Below are 17,450 nucleotides of genomic sequence, written 5' to 3' on the forward strand. Positions count from 1 at the left end.
ACAGGTCCCGGTGGCTTCCCTCAACAGCCTGCTCACGGAAGTTTTTTCTCACCTCAGCTCTGACGTATGCCGCTTGTGATATGCAGCTACATGGAGACTTTGGGGCACAGCTCCAGATACTCCAGCAAGAAGCCCATTTTGTCCTAAGAAAGCAACAGTGGGAGTATTCACGTGCCTCTTCAAAATACCAAGGCAAAAATTATTAGTTAGCAAGGCTACAACGCAAAAGCAAACACAGAGTCTGTGCTGGGATTCCTGTTCTGGTTCCCCCTGCCCTTTAAATCATATTCATGTTTGGGAACAGAGAGAAACATAATGAAAATGAATATACAGAAGTAGCACTTGCCTGAAGGTCCAATGCTGTACTGTGATGCTTCACTCATTTTTCAACCCTCCCGTTTCTCGTCTGATTTGTACAGCAGTGTTTTTCTCACCCCACCCCTCTGAAATTGTATTATAATCCTGCCTTGAGATGCTCATCTATCAGCCCATCACTCAGAAAGCAAGCCATTTATCCAGCTGTTCAAATATCCATCCAGACCTCAGGAGGATGGTGGGGACCAGGAAGGGAGAAGAGAAGCAAGCACTTTTCGTAACGCTTTAACGCTGGTTATAAACTATGGAGGATGCTAACATCCATCATGGAAACGTCTCACGCTCCTGCCCCTTTTCTCCTCTCTTCCCAAAGGGCTGTACAGAGCTGTTTTTCAAAGACAGCATATAATTTAGGGTCTCCACCTAAAGGAGAACTGTGCAGGATCAGGTCCTAAGTAGTCAGTGTGTTACCCCAGCAGTGAAGTCAGATTCTGATCTCGGGGAAAATGAGTGCAAGTCCAGAATAAACTACTCCCCTCACCGGAGCAACAGAGGTGTGAGTATCATCAGCCCCACCCCTGCCACGCACTCTGCCCAGCCCAATGCCATGGCAGCCACCTACATGTCCCCTGCCTGACTCCGCTTCCTCCCACCAACATCCAAGAAAAGCCGTGCCCAGAAAGCTTCCCTTTGTGACCACCTCCCTACTACTTAGCAAAGCATGCACCTGTTAGAAAGCTATTATCAACAGATTATTCTCATCAAACACACACAAAAAAGGATTCTCTCGAGTAGCTTGCTGTAAGTGCAATGTCTCCTCCTTCACCCCTTCTGAACCACCCCCTTCCTTTCCCACCGACCTAACTCACAAAATGAAAACATCTTAAAACACAGTAAATTATTTTATCCGCTCCAACCCCTTTATCTCCTATCTGCTACTTCAGCCTTTTGCTATTGGGGTGCAGTAAAATCTGATTTTAAACATGAAGCTGACACTGTAGTCTCATTCTCTTCAGCCAAAATATGAAAAATATAAAGCTACCCATATACACATTTTATGACAGCAATAGATAAATCTATCACAATAACGATTATGACAAATAAAAAGCAAAAAAAAAAATAAATTCCAGGAGAAAAAAAATCAAGGAGGTTTACAGCAGTTTAATGAAGGCTCTCGTACCAAAACTTGAACTCAAAGTTACAGTCAAAGTTTCTGAAAAAAATAACTTACAAGGAAAAGCTGATGAGAATTGCCCACCTAGCCATGGAATTAACTGCAGTTTAATGCTGTGCTTAAATACTCACCACACAACAGAAACAAATTTAAATCACGACCAAGGTACACACAATTCACTTCCATTCTGTTTTCAATTACATGTATTCAGCATGTAATTTAATTTCTGGAAGTTACTCTGAAGAACACAGAGGTTTCTTGGTTTTTTTTGTGTTGTTTTTGTTGGTTTTTTTTTTTTTACCACTCACTGGAAATAAATACCATTTAAAGAACACACATGGAGTGCAATAAAATGGACACTTAGGCATTGGTACAGTCTAGTCCTCTTCGGCCCTCTACAAACTACAAGACAAGAAGTTTTAAACCACAGATAGAGTGGAGAGCAGGTTAGAACTGTACAGGTAGTGCAACAGGTTATGTACTACACAAGAGCACATCTGCAAAAGGTCCCAGGAGATTTTTGTTGAAGATGCAGCGTATCCACACCAGGTATATCGTGAAGGGCTTAATGTTTTCTGAGAAGGTATGATTCTGATGGGACAATATATAAGGCATGTAAGTGTTTTCCCCTTGCTCTTGTATCCACACTTCATATTTCACTTCTCTGACCTTGAGATACTTCAGGTTCCAGGGAATCTGCCAGGACACGACAAGTTTAGCTTCGCTTGTGCCCTGGACAGAGGCTTGACACTTGGCATCCCTCACTTTGCCAGGGTAGAGGCTACCAGGCCACTTCTGCTTCTTGGGTCCAGGCTTAGATTTCACAGTCTGCCTGATCACATGGATGAGTGAAGGGATGTTCACCTTTGTGTCCTGGTAGGCACGGAACAGCCACTCAGGGTTGCGGCAGCAGAGGTGCCGTGGCACCTCTGTGCTCTTAATAATGCGCTCTTGCTCAGCTTTGTCCAGATGAGCAATCCCACCCTGATCCCAGGGTCTGTCTGGGTAGGTAACGGTGTCTTCCCTGTCAGTGTTCTGCCAGGCAATGTACTGCAGGTCCATGCCAGGAAGGGTTGCCAGGGTTTTGTAAGGGGTATAGTGTTCAGGGTTGATAGCATAAGGGAAGAGCTCCACCACTGTGGCACCTCTTGGCAAGAAGAGAGACATGACTAATTGGGCCCCATGCATGCTGACCAGCATGGACGCATTGCTGATCAACCGGACGATGTCAGAAAATGAATGCTCCTCTAGAGAGACAGTAATGGTTTTCATCTGAAACTCCTGAGCAAGAGCCAGGATTAGTTCTGCCTCATTTAGGATAAGTCTGTTGATTGTTCGACTGAACACTACGATGTACTCCTCACTGGAGCTTTCCTCCAAGCTGATGTTCAGCTTGTACATCATGAATTTGGTGAACTGCCTGATCTCGTTACCAGAAACCAGGATGTTAGCCTTCGGCCCTTGTGGCTGAACAAATCCGTACTGGTACCAGGTGGTGATTTTAGACAGTCCCACGTATGATTTGGTAAAGCAGAGGAGCCTGCCCAGGGTTTTAAGCTGCTCCCTGAGGAGCGGCTGCTTGTTACTCAGTAACTTGTAGAGGTCAAAGTGAACACCTTCACTCCACCCTTCCATGAAGAAGAGCCGTGCCTCCAGATCTAAATCAGAGAACTGCTGCATGGTGTAATAAATGGGGAGGAGGTCGTCATGAAAGACATGCATCAGGTTGTCTGGGTTGAACCTGTTAGCAATCAGCGCCACGTCAGGCACAAAGACTGGCTTTGGCATAAATTTCAGCGCAGCAGCTGGAAGCTCCACAAAGTTGAAGTACTGAGTGTTGTGATCTTCCACGGAGGAGAGGTCGAGCAGGGCCGGCTGGAATCTCCGGGACCCCAGGTTGGGCAGCATGACTGAGGAGTTGCTGTGAAAGTAGATGAACTCTTCAGCCTCAGTAGAGTAGCAGAGGGACTCAAAGCGGCAGATGCGGTCGGTGTGCATCCTGCCAGTGCACACCATCCTGGTACCGTCCTCCACCAGTGCCTGGAGAGCTGCATGGTAGTCGATCTGAGCCTGAGAGAGTTCCTGAGACTGACGTGTGAGGACCAACTCCTCCTCGACCATGAAGACATGCTCTCGCAGTTTGATGTATTTCCACAGCACAGCAGCAAGGACAGACACGAGCAGGGCATTAAACACAGCTGCTATGTTCATTCTGTAGTTAGACCCTAGCAATATGACAGGTGGGGAATGCAGTGGAGAGGGAACACATCATTAACGCTCCTTGACATGGTGAGGGCAAAGACCTGCGGAAAATAAAACAAGGACCCATTTAAACATCAGGTTTACAGCTCCAACATAAATCACACTTTACGGACTATTCAAGAGAATTTAGGCTTTCTTCAGTAATTTTTCCCCTCCTTCTAGGGAATGAGGGAAAAGAAGAGCACCAAAGCACTACCCAAAATTGTTAAAAAAAAAAAAAGTGAGAAAAGCTCTACAGTAAAGCTTCCCCTCTCATTTTCATTCTACCCTTTTGGAGAAGAAAAAGTAAAAGAGTTTGAGGATGAGCTCTGTGAAGACTTGTCAGAAAAAATGGTGTGTTCCCTGGGACTTTGGCTCACCGTGCTTTTTGCAGACCACTCCAACAGTGAGAGGAAAGAATGCCCTGCAATCACTGGGCCACTTGTGCAGGGCTTGGCAGACCTAGCTCCTTCTCTCAATGTGCAATAGGCCTTTTGCATGGCTGTGAGTACCCAACTCTGCCTCCCATCTTCACTGTGCGGATAATAATAGTACAAGGGGTATTGCCAAATATAGATTTTGCTATTCCAATATACGCCGTTCTAGTATGAAATGTGAGACAATGAACATAACATTCAATTCCATTTTACTGTGGGGGTGGGAGAAGGACTTGCAGGTTTATGGATTGCCCTGTGGGAGACTCCCAAGTCACTCAGTTGTTTCTTTGGCTGCAATCTGGGATCTAACGCTAGCAGCTGCCATCGTACTCCAAAAGAAATATTGGCATGGGAGAGAGAAGAGCTTTGCTCTTTATACGAGGAATTGATGTGTCATTAAAGTAATCAAACCTTCATTTTGTGAGAGTCTTGACTTGCACCAGCACAGCCAACTCATACAAATGGGAAGGTAATATACTTGAAATGCTTCTAGAGTTGGTGTTTTCCCACCCCAACCTATGAATCTTTTCTGTGCTGCTCCAAGGCCTCCCTGTTTCTGTCATGGGAGAGATCCTACCACTGTTTTCTTGCTATGTAGAAATACTACTGGTTTATATCAGAGTATTGATTATATTTTCAACTGTGAACTTAGATTGAGATATTGATTCACCTACAGTATTTATGGGCACCAATTTTCATTATGCATCAAGCTTCACTCCTAGTCAGGCTGTAAATAATTGTAGCCATGACTCATGGGGAACTTTAGGAAGGGGAATTTCTGATTGGTATATACCTGATTAGACTGTTCCTAGCTGCAGTTTTTAAAGGCAGCAATTTAAACTTTCCTTGATGCATGTTTGCAGGGAGGGGAAAAACAGCAATGTCCCAAGCACATGCTCTGACATCCCAAGCAGCAGTCCTTAGTATTTTAACTCAGAGACACTTGTTCTTACATGGCAGAGGGGAGGAAGACAGCACGGCATATTTAGGACCAATGTGAACACCTCTTCTACCACCAAGGGAGTTCTTTTGAAAAGAGATATTGCAGCCTAAAAGCTTGATCCTGCCATCTTGGAATTGAACAGAGTATCATTCACAGAATTCAATGAAGTTAAAGGGATCCCTACAGCTTGTGAAATCCCAACAGCCTGTGGGAACCCTGTCTTAGGAAGAACTGAATGTACACGGGAGACTGAATACCAAAGAAGTGCTAGCTGTAAGCCACACAGATTCAAGAGGTGGTCTCTGGGGATCTGAGCAACAAATTCATTTCAATTTTAGAGCAGGTCTAGTACTCAGATGAAACACAAATGAAGTCCACCTCCTTTGGCAAGTGGTCTGAAAAACTGCCTCACTTAGCAACTCCTTAAAAGCAAGCAGTAAATTAAAAAGGTGTTTTGATTTCAACCATGGAAAAAGAAATGGGAAGAGACACAGAGTGGTCATCTAATTACCAGGGCAGGATCAGCCCTCCCTAGACCACTCCCAAAAGATGTTTATCTATCTCATTCTTAATAGTCATTCATCTCTTCAGCCAGTCCCTAGCAATAAAAGCATGAAGGACAGTGATAAACTCTTTCCTAACACTCAGCCTTTGTTTCCACCACAGCAATTTAAACCTGGTCTTGTCCCAGCTGCCACAGATCCCCTGCACAGATGAATGATGCCTGTCACATCACCTCTCAATCCCTCCTTCCCTATAACAGGGGATGACTGCCGCTCCTCATGGCTTTGCAGGTCTCAACCATGGCTGTTCCATGGACAGCCTTTAATAGAAACCTACTGGGGCCAGCAGTCCATCAGTTGGTTAGGCTCTGCTAATGCAACCAAACCAGCTTTCAGGAAAATAATTTTTTGATGGGGACAGATCTTAAGTTATTTTGTTGGTACCAGACTTTCAAAGCTTCATTTTACTTCTTCACTATCTTTGTAAGATAACTAACGATATCATCCAACTCTCCACAGAACCTCTCCACTACAGACTTCTCATCTTGTGAGCACAGCTTTTAATGACTTTGGCAACAGCACCAAGGAAAGGACTGAGCCTAAACAGTCAGGTCCTCTGCCACAAGCTCGCATTTCAAATGAAGGCCAGTCTGTGGGCATTGTGCAAGTTAGCTACTGCAGGTCAGAAGAACAAAGCACCTACAAGTTCAATGGAGCCAATACAAGTTGCAAGAACTTGGCAGAGGGTGAAAGCCGAGAAGCCTCTTTATTATTCCAGTACAGCAGGGGAGTGTGTGGGTGTTTCAAAGGCATCAGAAGCCAGCAATCCATAAAAACACCACTGATACCACCTGCATTTCACAGGCATCTCAGTGGTGGAGAGCTTCACCGACTACTACAAACCCCTTGAGCTGAACAGGCCTCCTTAGAAACAGCCTGTTCTGATGTTTCACCCCTGACTGATTTTTTCTCTCCCCTCCAGCCCCAAGGGAAAGGTGTTAAGAGGCACTTCAGAGATGCAGCCTGATGGATGCAGCCAGTGTTCGGATGTTGGCAATTTTCATGTTGAACTCTGCTACAGCAATACCTGCTAAATGGCTACAAATGAACTCAGCTATTTAATAAAAATTACCTGCAAGGCCCTCCTCCATCTCTTCTCTCAGTGCAGCTCTCACTTTCCTGCACTTAGCTGAAGTATGTGCTTTAGCTAACCAGGTGTCAGGAATGAATGTTAAAAGCTAGCAGTGCTAAAGGAATCTGTCTTCACTGCTGTTCCTCATTGCCAGTTTACAAATCCTGGATCATGCTGCTTGGCTGAAAGCTGCTTTTGATGGAAGTGAACAAGTGGACAGGAAGGGGTGTCACAGGCAGAACTGAAAGGGGAATTTCACATGTACTCGGGGAACTATCTTAATTCCTAGCCTATTTTCCCACATTTTATCATCCACCTTTTCTTTAATCTGATGCTTTTGGTGAACACAGACCTTTGAGAACTAAAATCTTTGGTCCTTCAGGGACTGACAGAACATAAATAGTAACAAACCATCCTGCTGTTTGCTTTTACATACCCAGGAGAGCCTGCAGCCAGGGGGTAAAGGCAAACAATCACTCCATGTCCCCTGGTTCCTCAGTCCCCCAAAGCTAAGATCCATCATTAAGTGTTGTCAACAGGACTAGTCCTGGGATGGGAAACCTTCCCAGGAGGCAGCAGGTAACTCTGAAATAGGTGAAAGCATTTAGTCTTCCACCTGAAGAGAACTGCTTCACAATAAAAGGAACTTTCATTACTGAATCTCCCTCACAAAATCGGTCTAGAGCTGCTGCTCCCCTCCCTCCAATGACAGTGTCATTGGAAAACATCTTAAGAACTGAAAAGCACCTGCAGAAGTGGCAGGCCAGACTCACTGCTACTTTTCCTTAAGAGCAGTCTTCTGTGCTGTTTATTTCTACATATAGGTCAGCATCTAGGTTGTTCCACCTCCCCAGTTGCCCACAGATTATTTCCTCCCCACATCTACCACACTCATCTACCCTCTCACTTCTCACAGTGACACTGGGATCACCACAGCTTTGTTCCACATGAGCAATATGCCCCAGTTACCAAGGAAATCGCATGGACTGACATTTTTTCACTCTCTGCTTTGAAGTGCTAAAGCACCATCCTTCAGCATCAGAAGACACAACAGCTGATAGACTAGAGCCTAGCCAGAAGAGACATGCATGTAAAAGTAGCATAGAGCTTCTGACTGCCAAGTTAGCAAAGGGCAACGATGCCCCCTGGAAGGGGATGGCATAGGATGGGACAGGAGGTGCCCCTGAGGACTCCCGACAGGAGCAGGCTGCAGAGAAGGAGCAGGATATGAGTGAGACAGAGCAGCAGATTTCCCTGGCAGCAATGCTGACAGGGCACTGGGGCAGCTGACTTGCAGCGCTGCACGGTCAAAGATGAGGAGTTCAACAAACACACTGGCATAGGGGTAGCTCAAGACCTTGCAATGGAAATAAGAGCATGTCCTGGGGCTTGCAGCTCAGTCTCAACGGATGCCACTCCAAAAGCTAAGAGCCTGTGGGAGGGACTCTATTTTTGGTCAGCTCATCTTTGCTCTTTTTCCAAAAGAGATCACAGGTGTGAAGAGCTTACCCCATTCTCTTCCTCTACCCCCGCTCACTTAGCAAAGGGGTCACAGCTGCCTTCTCTCAGCCTAGCTACTGCTTCTCTAACTAGCACTGACTACCAGCGAGCAGGTAAAGCCTTCAGAAGTATGCATCTAATGTGTTCAGCTGGCACTTCTGGCAGAGACCTCAAGCATCTTGCAGGTCTGTAGTACTCTCCTGGAAGTCTGGACACAGTAGCGCCTTCTGCATGTTAGGTGCTGGTCATGAGGATGTTTAAAACATCCTCAGGAAGCAGGAAAGCAACAGGAAGCATAGATGGAGACACTGTTCTTCATCTCTGGTTAACAAGTTATGGAGATCAGAGTGGGTGGGATGGGACAGATGAATTTCTACTAATAGACAGCTGGCACAGAGGACTGTTTGGATCCATTTAAGAGACCAGCTCTGTTGTTCTTTTTTTAATTGTGAAGCTAGGGTAGGATGAATCACTACTTTAAATCTATTAATACGATGGACAATGTTTTAGATCTTTCTCCATTTTAAAAATTACAATCTAGGTAAGCAGTTGGGAGAAAAAGCTACAACACCCATGCAATAAAACCCAAATAAACAAAGACACAAACATACACTACTAAGACACACACACCCCCCCCCAAAGGAAAAAAAACCGCAAGAGCTTGATTAGGGAGAACAAGGGTCACCTGGGTGACTAGCATGTCTAAAGGGGAACCACCTAGTTCTGCAGATATTAACAAAATGCGAAGTGCTGGTTTGTCTACTCAGGCCTTAACAAGCTTTTGTTACTAACTGCCCAAGCACTTTTCAAGCCAATGCTCAGTTTTCCAGAGCTACAGCAGCCTAAAAAGGCTCACAAAATGGAAAAAAAGCACGAAGGACAGGCATTTCCAGAGAGCATCACCACTCTGTGCACAGAGAGAAATGCCTCTACACAGAGGCCAGCTTGGGTTTGGCCCAGCTGACTGGCCCCACGCAGAGCCTGCCAGTCATGGCAGCAGTGTCCAAGCAGAATCATCTCTGTAGCTCCCAGAAATGCAGCACAACTAGAAGTGGAGTGGGGCTGCTCCTGCCACAGGACAGGGAAGGAGCTGGGGCAGAGCCACATGAGCAGGAAATGGGCAGGGGACCCTGACCCTTATTTTTATTATGGCACGACAGTGGGAGGGGTGGGAGCAGATATTCCCTCCTTGAGGACATTTTCCCCATTAGCACTCCACTCTTTAGCCCTGGATCCATCTCTTGCTAGACTGGCTTTCCAGGACAAGCAGGAAAAGAAAAGCGTGCATACACAGCATTTCACACTCCCCCTGCAAAATGTCTTCTGTTCTTTCTCCCATCCTTGATGCAAGAGGCTTAGCTAAGGATGCAGTATATGTAACACATGCAGTTTTAAATACCTACTTCATTCATGCTCAAAGCAGAAGTTGCTAGAAGGCAAGTTTCCCAACTGGAAGGAGGGGGAGTTAAGATTCAGCAGCCAAGAAATGGCTTTTATTCTCATCTCTGTCACAGATTCCTGCAGAACTACAAGCAAGTCAATCCCCACAGCCCAAAAGGCTGTTATCATCTTATTCACTGTATTTATTTAATGAGATACATACATCTTTCACAGTACATATCACATTAAAGAAAGGATGGTACACTGAATGATTGATATACTGGAACATTTTCTTTGTAAAAAGCAGCCAAGTGTAGAAGTGCTGACTTTTTAAACAGGAAAAGAGCAGATTCTCAAAGGGAGCAAACCCTGCAGTTAAGGACACAAATATCACTCACAAAGCCTGATACAAAGAGGGGATATGAAAAAATAAGAGTATTTTAACTCTGTAGTCTCAAGTAGAATTTTAAAAAGAGCTTTATTCAGAAAAAATAAACTAAAATATAACTATATTTTAAAAAAACCTCAATTGTCTCACAAAAACCTCAGGTATCTATAGACAGTTGTGCTCAAAATTATGTTTATCTTCAGTTTTTATGGTTAGCGTAAGTGAGGAACAGAAAGCAAAACTGTAGATCTTTCTATGTAAGACTGCAACCAAGGAGACTGAGGGCCTGTGCAATGGTCTCTATTGCAAATTTACCTTCAATATGAACAGGAGAACATTAGTGGCTACTGGACACCTACCAGTTATACTTACAGATAGAAAATTTAAATTTTCTTCCCTTTAATTTCAGAGTCTGTGAGAGCTGGGACAGGAAGAGGTCCAACTTGACTGTCACATTGACTAGCAGCCATTGATTTAGTATTTGTTGATACTGCTGTGTTGATCTATGAAAGAACAGGTGAAAAAAAATAATCCAACACTATGCAGTCAATTCATATAACCAAGCCACAAAATTAAGCTAAAAGTATGAAATTAAAAAGAATACTTCCTGGGCTTTTAAAGTGCACATTTGCAAGATCTCTTCTCCATCCAGAATGACATGGTGCATGAAATCCTTTCCCCCAACAAAAACTAACCCTGATCTCCAGAAAATTCCCCTAAATAAGATGTTTTCTGATAAACCAGCTTGAAGTGGGAGATGTAAGAAAAACAAGCTAAAACAGAAAAAGAAAAGAAGAAAAAAAAAGTATTTCTCTCAGCCCTCACGTCTTCACTTTCTGACAGTCCCAAGCCTAAAGATGAAAACCCAAGGTACTCAAAATAACCATGGCTACACCGGCGGGGGGTGGGGGTAAGCTTAACAGAAAGAGCTCATTCCAGCTGATCTTTGTTCACCTCAGTATCCCAACCAAATGTTACGCCAGGTTATACTGGCATTAACAGCACTGTCATATGAGTAACAAAAACTCTCCTTTTGCCTGGTCTCTTGCTTTTAGTCCATAAGCAAGATACCTTTGTCAGAAACAAAAATGTGTCTGAGAGCAGCAGGTTTGTTTTACTTCAGTGGTCTACCTAGAGCAAAGATGGAGCAAGGGTAGCTGAAGGGAAAATTTACTAATGCCACAAAAGTGAATTTAAAAGAACATGATGCAAAATCCCAAAGTACTGAATAAGATGAACTTAAGTCACTCCAACTATGCCTTTTGGCTTTAGCTGCCATTTGTTAATCCTCTGTATTTTATCTATCCTTTCTTTTCTCTGTTCTCCAAGGGAAAAAGTACCTGTGTTATTACCTGTGTTATTTGGATACAGGGACTGGTGCTTAGCAGCATTTACAGCCTGAGCTCTCCCCACTTCCCACCAGTACGGTGCCTGACACCACTCCTGTGTGCTGCAAATTCTAAGCAGGAGTTGAAACTGTTAGGAGCACAGCACAGCCAATAAGAACAGTGAAAAAACCTCCTTGGTTACCACAAGCTCTGCATTTGCCTGTTTTTTGAGAAGGGTAAAAAAAAAAGTAACCCCAAAGCAGCACCTGTCCAGTAAGAAATAAATTTCTGAAAACCTACAGAATTTAGTCCAGATCAAAGATGTTTTCTCCGTGAGACTTTTGTTTAAAAACGATAAAGCAAGCCACCAGTCAAACAATGAGGGACTACAAAAACCTGGGATTACAAGTGAACTACTGACCTCCTTCCCACACATGCACAGCCATAGAGGAGAGATTCAGTGTGAAGTTGGGGGGGGAGCAAGGAGAGAGCATCAAAAAACATGTTAAACCCCTCTCCCCCCGAAGTCCACTGCAGCCAGGAGTGCCAACAAAACTGAATTCCGAGCCATATGTGATCGGCACAGCAAACAGAGCACAGTTACAATAACATCCAGCAAAGAAACAGTTAATCAGAGCGTTTACAATCTTTTTAATCTTGGAAGTACTATCACTGGTAGATTAGTGTTTCAGCACATGCACTCATACCTGGTGTTGCTAAATGACAGGAAATGCTATCCAGTGCCTCTTTCACAGGAGAAAGAAAAAAGACGACACCTCAAAGCTATGCTTTGCAGGGGAACGAACACTCCAGTCCTCTTCTTTCCCCACCACCATAAAAGAAAAAAAATCGCATCTAACAGCTCTCAGCACAGTAACCCGTGCACCATCTGCAGACTGAACTACCTTTCTCCCCCAGGTCTGAGCATGCTCTGTCTGTTGGCAGTGTCCTATCGCTCCAGCTGGCTCACCTCAATTTGTTAGCCTCCCAGAGGTCAGCCTTGCATGCAGGATGATTTGCTGCAGTATTCCTGCAAATCCCCAACGGGTGGCCACACTGAAACAAACACCATCGTTCTGTTTCACAAAGCTGAGCATGTCTTCGGAGGCAGACGGCAAACTGGTTTGGGGAGGGGGGGGGGGCATGCATTTTAGAAATCCTGCTTTTGAATATCATTAATGTCACTACTACTCCAAACACTTCACACAAAAGAACAAAACAATAGAAGAGAATGGAAAAAAATGCTCCTTGCTAGAGGACATGAAAGCCATTTGGCATGCTTTCTAGCAATTCCCTTGGCACCAGGGAAGCGATTTCCCAGCTGTGATGGTCAGCAAATGGCTTAGTATTGAACAAGGTTGTGAGTGCCCTCCTTCAGAGATTCCTACAGGAACAGTATTTTCAAAATGAAGTTATCTTTTATGGTGGAAACAACTAATTCTAAAATACAAAGGCACAAAAATGAGCCAGAAGCTTACAAGAGCGTCTCTTACTGCATACAAGCTGAAGGTCATGGAGGCAAAAGTGTCTTACATCAGTCTTCTTAACAGAGATTGAACCTGTGGGGACTGAGCAGCTTCTTGAAGATGGCAAACCAGGTGGTACTGACTGGGCACATTTCAAGTCTTAATTCTGCAACTGGATCTACACGCAGGATCAGAAAAGTGGCCCAGCTCTCCCCGTGGCACTCACCAAAAGCCTTATGCCTGAAAGTCACACCACTGAACACAGTTACCAGGAGCAAGATCCCAGCCCTGTAGGGACATCCTTGCAGATAGATCACAAGCAAACACCAGGCTTGCTGCAGCTGTTTGTCTGTGTATTTTCAGGATACATCTTGTTGATTATCTGGGAGGCTTTTTTCCCTTTAAGTGAGACCTAACGGGTGAAATAAGAACGATGAAAAAGAGGAAAAGTTCTCTAACACTCACATGTACACACATGTCTATACATTTAGAATTGCCTATTTCATTTGGAAGGGACCTACAATGATCATCTAGTCCAACTGTCATACAGATACTCTCAGATGAAAAGTGAACATTCTACATAAAGAGAAAGAGAAAAGAATACCTTGGTTTCTGCTTATGGCAGGAATTATCCTCACTGCCAAAGTGAAGAAGTTTGAAGAATTTCAAATGGCTCTGCACTGAAGAATGTAGTTAGGTAAGATATGGGTATTCAAAACTCTGATCTAGGAGAGCCTGGCACCTACCAGGGCTTGCATGTTACCTAAACTCTTGCTCTAAATACGCATCACAGACAAGCTGGTGGCTCCAGCTTCTTACCCTCCCCGAATCATGCTGGAAATCATCTGAGGGAGGGGATAAATGGATTTACAGCATCTGTGGTGGTTCACTACACTGTGGAGTCACACTGCCTGGGCTGGTTATTGTTGACGAAGTCTGCAGTCACTCTATCCATTAACATCCGCTGCTTACTGTGGGACCCCTAGCCCTGAGAAACCTTCTGTTTCTGTGCAAGGAGGCGAACCAGCCCTGCCAAATTAATGTGCGGTGCGACACACTGAAGTATTTGCAGGGCAGTGAGGGGCAATGCATTTTGAATCACAGCAGTAACAACAGAACACAATACCAATTACTGCAATACCCTACAACTCTTGGGGCAAGGATCCACCAGCATTTCAAGTTATTACAGGTGATGGGTCTCTCATTCACCACCAAGTACCCTGACCTTACTGAAGTCAGGCCTCCTCCCTGGGTAAGGCCATTGCATGGAGACAACCTGCAGCCTAGGACGGCACTTTGGCATCTCCTTCTCCTTCCCAGGACTCAGATCCACTGCCTCAAAACAAGCATGTCCCTCACCCAGCTTCTCCTGTCTGCTGTGGCAGAGGCAGCACTTTCTTTGATATAAGATGGGTTGTCCTGAGGCAGAGATCTGGCAAAACTGGGAAGCACAAGCAGCCACAGGAATACCATGACTTGTCCCATGCAAGGACACAAGACTGCTAGCCTGAAAACACCTACCGTCAGAGCTGAGAAATGTGGGTGTCATTCAGCATCACACGTGCTTAGAAACACAATAATACCACAGAATTTATAACCTTGTGTTTCTGACTGCCAGTTAATAGCCAAATACGGAAGAAAAATAAGCTGCAAGAGACAAAGAATAAACCCAAATAACATTCTGTAAAAATCGACAAAAGATTCTTGACAAAGCTAGATCTTCAAAAACAAGCCTGCCAACGTGATGAATAAACACAACTGTTGTATCTACTAAACTAAGGCATCACAGAAGTAAAATAAGACAATTTCTCATCTCTTGCTCTGGAGTGCTGCTTTTATACATCTGCCTTCTTGGTACAGAACAAGCAAAATGGTTCTGACCCAGCTGGAAACATTAAAAATCACTAGGGTCGACAGGACAAGGTGCCATCTACCTCAGTACCCTCCTTTCCAGACCTGTGCCACCTCTTCCCACCAACTCAAGGTGGACTTTGAACTACAGCATGAACCCATGCCTGTCCTGAGAGGATCTCAAAGTGACACTTGTCAGTCACAGCTGCCTGGAGGAAATAAATAAAATAAAAAAAAAAAAAAGAGCGAAGACATCTCCTTGGCAGGCTCACCCAGTGTCCCCAGCTTGTCCTGTCAGAACCAAGGATATCCAGTCACCTTTCTCTTTTTAGCTCATCTCATTGCCCTCTGACCCCTGTGAATACCAAGATGCCATCTCGTGTGGAACAAAAGGTTTTCCTCTGAATTTTGAAAGCTGAGGAGTGGTGTTAGATTCGTAGCTCCACTTGAGAAAACACATTTTGCCTTTGTGTTTTCTGTACTTTGGAAAGCTTCCACTGACACCAACAGGAGCCTTTCCACAGACTCCCCAGACCTGCAGCTCTGGTTAGGGACTTTACCAGTGGGACCCCTGGTAACTCAGAGATACCATGCTGGGATCCTTATCTTAGTCAAGCTTTGATTTTAATGGAGAAGAAAGTACATCAATTTACAGACTGCTCTTCTACTTTTCCTTCTCTACCCCTGGCATGAGGTATATGCATAGATTTCACAGGTACAATTTTTCACATTACGTGGAGTTGCATAGTTAAATTGTCAATCTGCCACATCACAAAGCAACTGAACAAAACTACATCATTAAAGTGGGGAAAAAACCCACAATCAAATAAATCCAGCAACTCTGAAATAAGAGCTGTCTATTACTACTGCACCTTAAGTCATTAAGTGTGGCAGCCCCAGACTTTCCTCAGTCAGCACCACCAGCCTGCTGCAAGTCAGTGAGATATGAATAGGTTGCCTTGGCTCAGAACTAAGAGTTTGATAAATATTTAATACCCCTCAAAGTTGCAGCCTCCAAAACAAGCACCACAAAAGAAAAACAGTTAACATTTTTAGAATTCCTGAAAAACAGTACAGCACAAACAAAACTCATTAATCTAGCAAAGAAGTCTGAATAGAACTTCCTGCTTTAGGACTGACAGAGAGCGGGTAAATAATTTACTGACTCTTTGCCTTGCATGCATACGTTGCAAGAGTGCCTGTGTCACTCCAAGTGACAACATTTATTATTTATAGTCCCAGAACTATGCCCTATAAGAAACTGTTCTTTCTGCAGTGCTTTTGAATCAAAAGTGCATCTCAGTTTGAGAGTACAAAAAAATTTCATGCCCAAACAGACAAAAAAAGTCCTTGTACTGATAAATACATAAGGAGATAAAGGAAGCATTGGGTTTCTGGACACCAAGACCAGGACTCCACACACAGAGGATGGCATTTTGATTCTGCAGAAGCTAATATTAAAACTGATGTCAAAAGAACCAGAAGTTCAAATATTGAAAATTCCTAAGCAAGAATTGACAGGGAAAAAGGTATTTTTTTGCAGAGTATCTCAATGGCCAAATCCCACTTGAAGCTCATCTGCCTCAAGCATGACATACTTCCAGGCTTAAGAGACATAGGATGCAAGTTTTACATAAATATTAGGTTTACAAAGGCGTAAGTCTGATCAAACACACCTTACACACACACACACAGAGGTTACATGTCTGTGGAGGAGAATAAATATCTATGAATTTGTCAGGTTGACGTAGAGACATCTGCATTATTTTAGACGTATAAAATATATACTTGTTATGGAAAAGCACACTAGCTATCTGAACTTGTCATACGCTAAACTATTCACTCTCAAAATCTCTCTATCCCCATGAAGGGACATACTGGCCTGCTCCTGCAGCTGTGTGTTCAGATGAATGCCACGGCAGAGTCATCTGCTAGTTCCCATGGCAGGAGATGGTTTTGGTAGCTGTTCTGACTCAAGCTATGTGTCACCTGTGCTCTTTCAGATTCCCATTTTGCCATCAGTAATGACAGGTAGGCAGGGTGATGCAGATAAACCAATTCCTTCTCCTACAGGTATGCTAACTGCGTACCTGCGCAAACACATTTAGTGCCAATGTGTCTGTAAAGGAAGCAGAGATAATTCATGCAACAGCCTGGTAAGTAAATGATGTTCACCTAGACTGACATCAGAAACCAAGGGTAAATCACTGCCTGCGAGAGCCCTGGGTATTGCTCATGGCCTCACCATGGTGCTTCCCACAGCCCGCTACTTGTTAACTATTTATGCCTAGGTGACAGTAAGATCATCTGCCCTCTGACAAATGACACTTTAATATTAGGCCTTTATCACCACCACATCACCTGAAGAAACACATCACCCATTTTACAGATTAAAAGACTGAAACTGTGAAAGGGATCAGGGTAGGACACCCCACACCAGCACACACAGCAGTTTTTCCTGGGAAAAACCCACCAACAATCAAACCCTCTTTTGTACCCTGAGTCTGTATTCATCTCCATGGGTTCCAGAGAAGGCAGGAGCCAAGGCCTCCAAGATCACAGGTGACAGTTTAAACATGATAAAGGACAGGGAGGATTAAGTTATCAGTTCTGTCACTGTTGCTCTGAAAGAGTTGCTGGTGGAGCAGCCATAAGTCCAACATGCTCTGCTCCCAGCACACCTTCCTCCCATCTTCTATACCCAGCCACACTTGCCATGCAGAGGGCATGCCTGGGAAACCCCCTGCAGCCACAACGCGGCCTGAGGTTGGAGGCCCTGTCAGCATGGACTT

At 44.3% G+C, this 17,450-nt stretch overlaps 1 protein-coding gene across 10 annotated transcripts in view; it reads right to left on the minus strand.

Annotated features, from left to right (window-relative positions):
• Window positions 1-1,461: 1,461 nt before the first annotated feature.
• The window catches only part of POMGNT2 (protein O-linked mannose N-acetylglucosaminyltransferase 2 (beta 1,4-)), a 32,765-nt gene continuing 16,776 nt past the window's right edge, over window positions 1,462-17,450 (minus strand). For 5 of the 10 annotated variants that reach the window (XM_055709678.1, XM_055709676.1, XM_055709674.1 and 2 more), the window contains 2 exons: window positions 10,386-10,516; window positions 1,462-3,792 (listed from right to left, as the gene is read on the minus strand). In XM_055709678.1, coding sequence (XP_055565653.1) covers window positions 1,964-3,700 — 1,737 coding nt within the window. In that variant the 5' untranslated portion in view covers window positions 3,701-3,792; window positions 10,386-10,516 and the 3' untranslated portion in view covers window positions 1,462-1,963. Of the gene's footprint in view, window positions 3,793-10,385; window positions 10,517-12,048; window positions 12,270-17,450 lie in introns of those variants that run through there. The other 5 variants (XM_055709679.1, XM_055709677.1, XM_014285561.3 and 2 more) reach the window with 2 other exon arrangements.

The sequence above is a fragment of the Falco cherrug genome, chromosome 4 (genome assembly GCF_023634085.1).
Source record: "Falco cherrug isolate bFalChe1 chromosome 4, bFalChe1.pri, whole genome shotgun sequence".
NCBI classification, from domain to species: Eukaryota; Metazoa; Chordata; class Aves; order Falconiformes; family Falconidae; genus Falco; species Falco cherrug.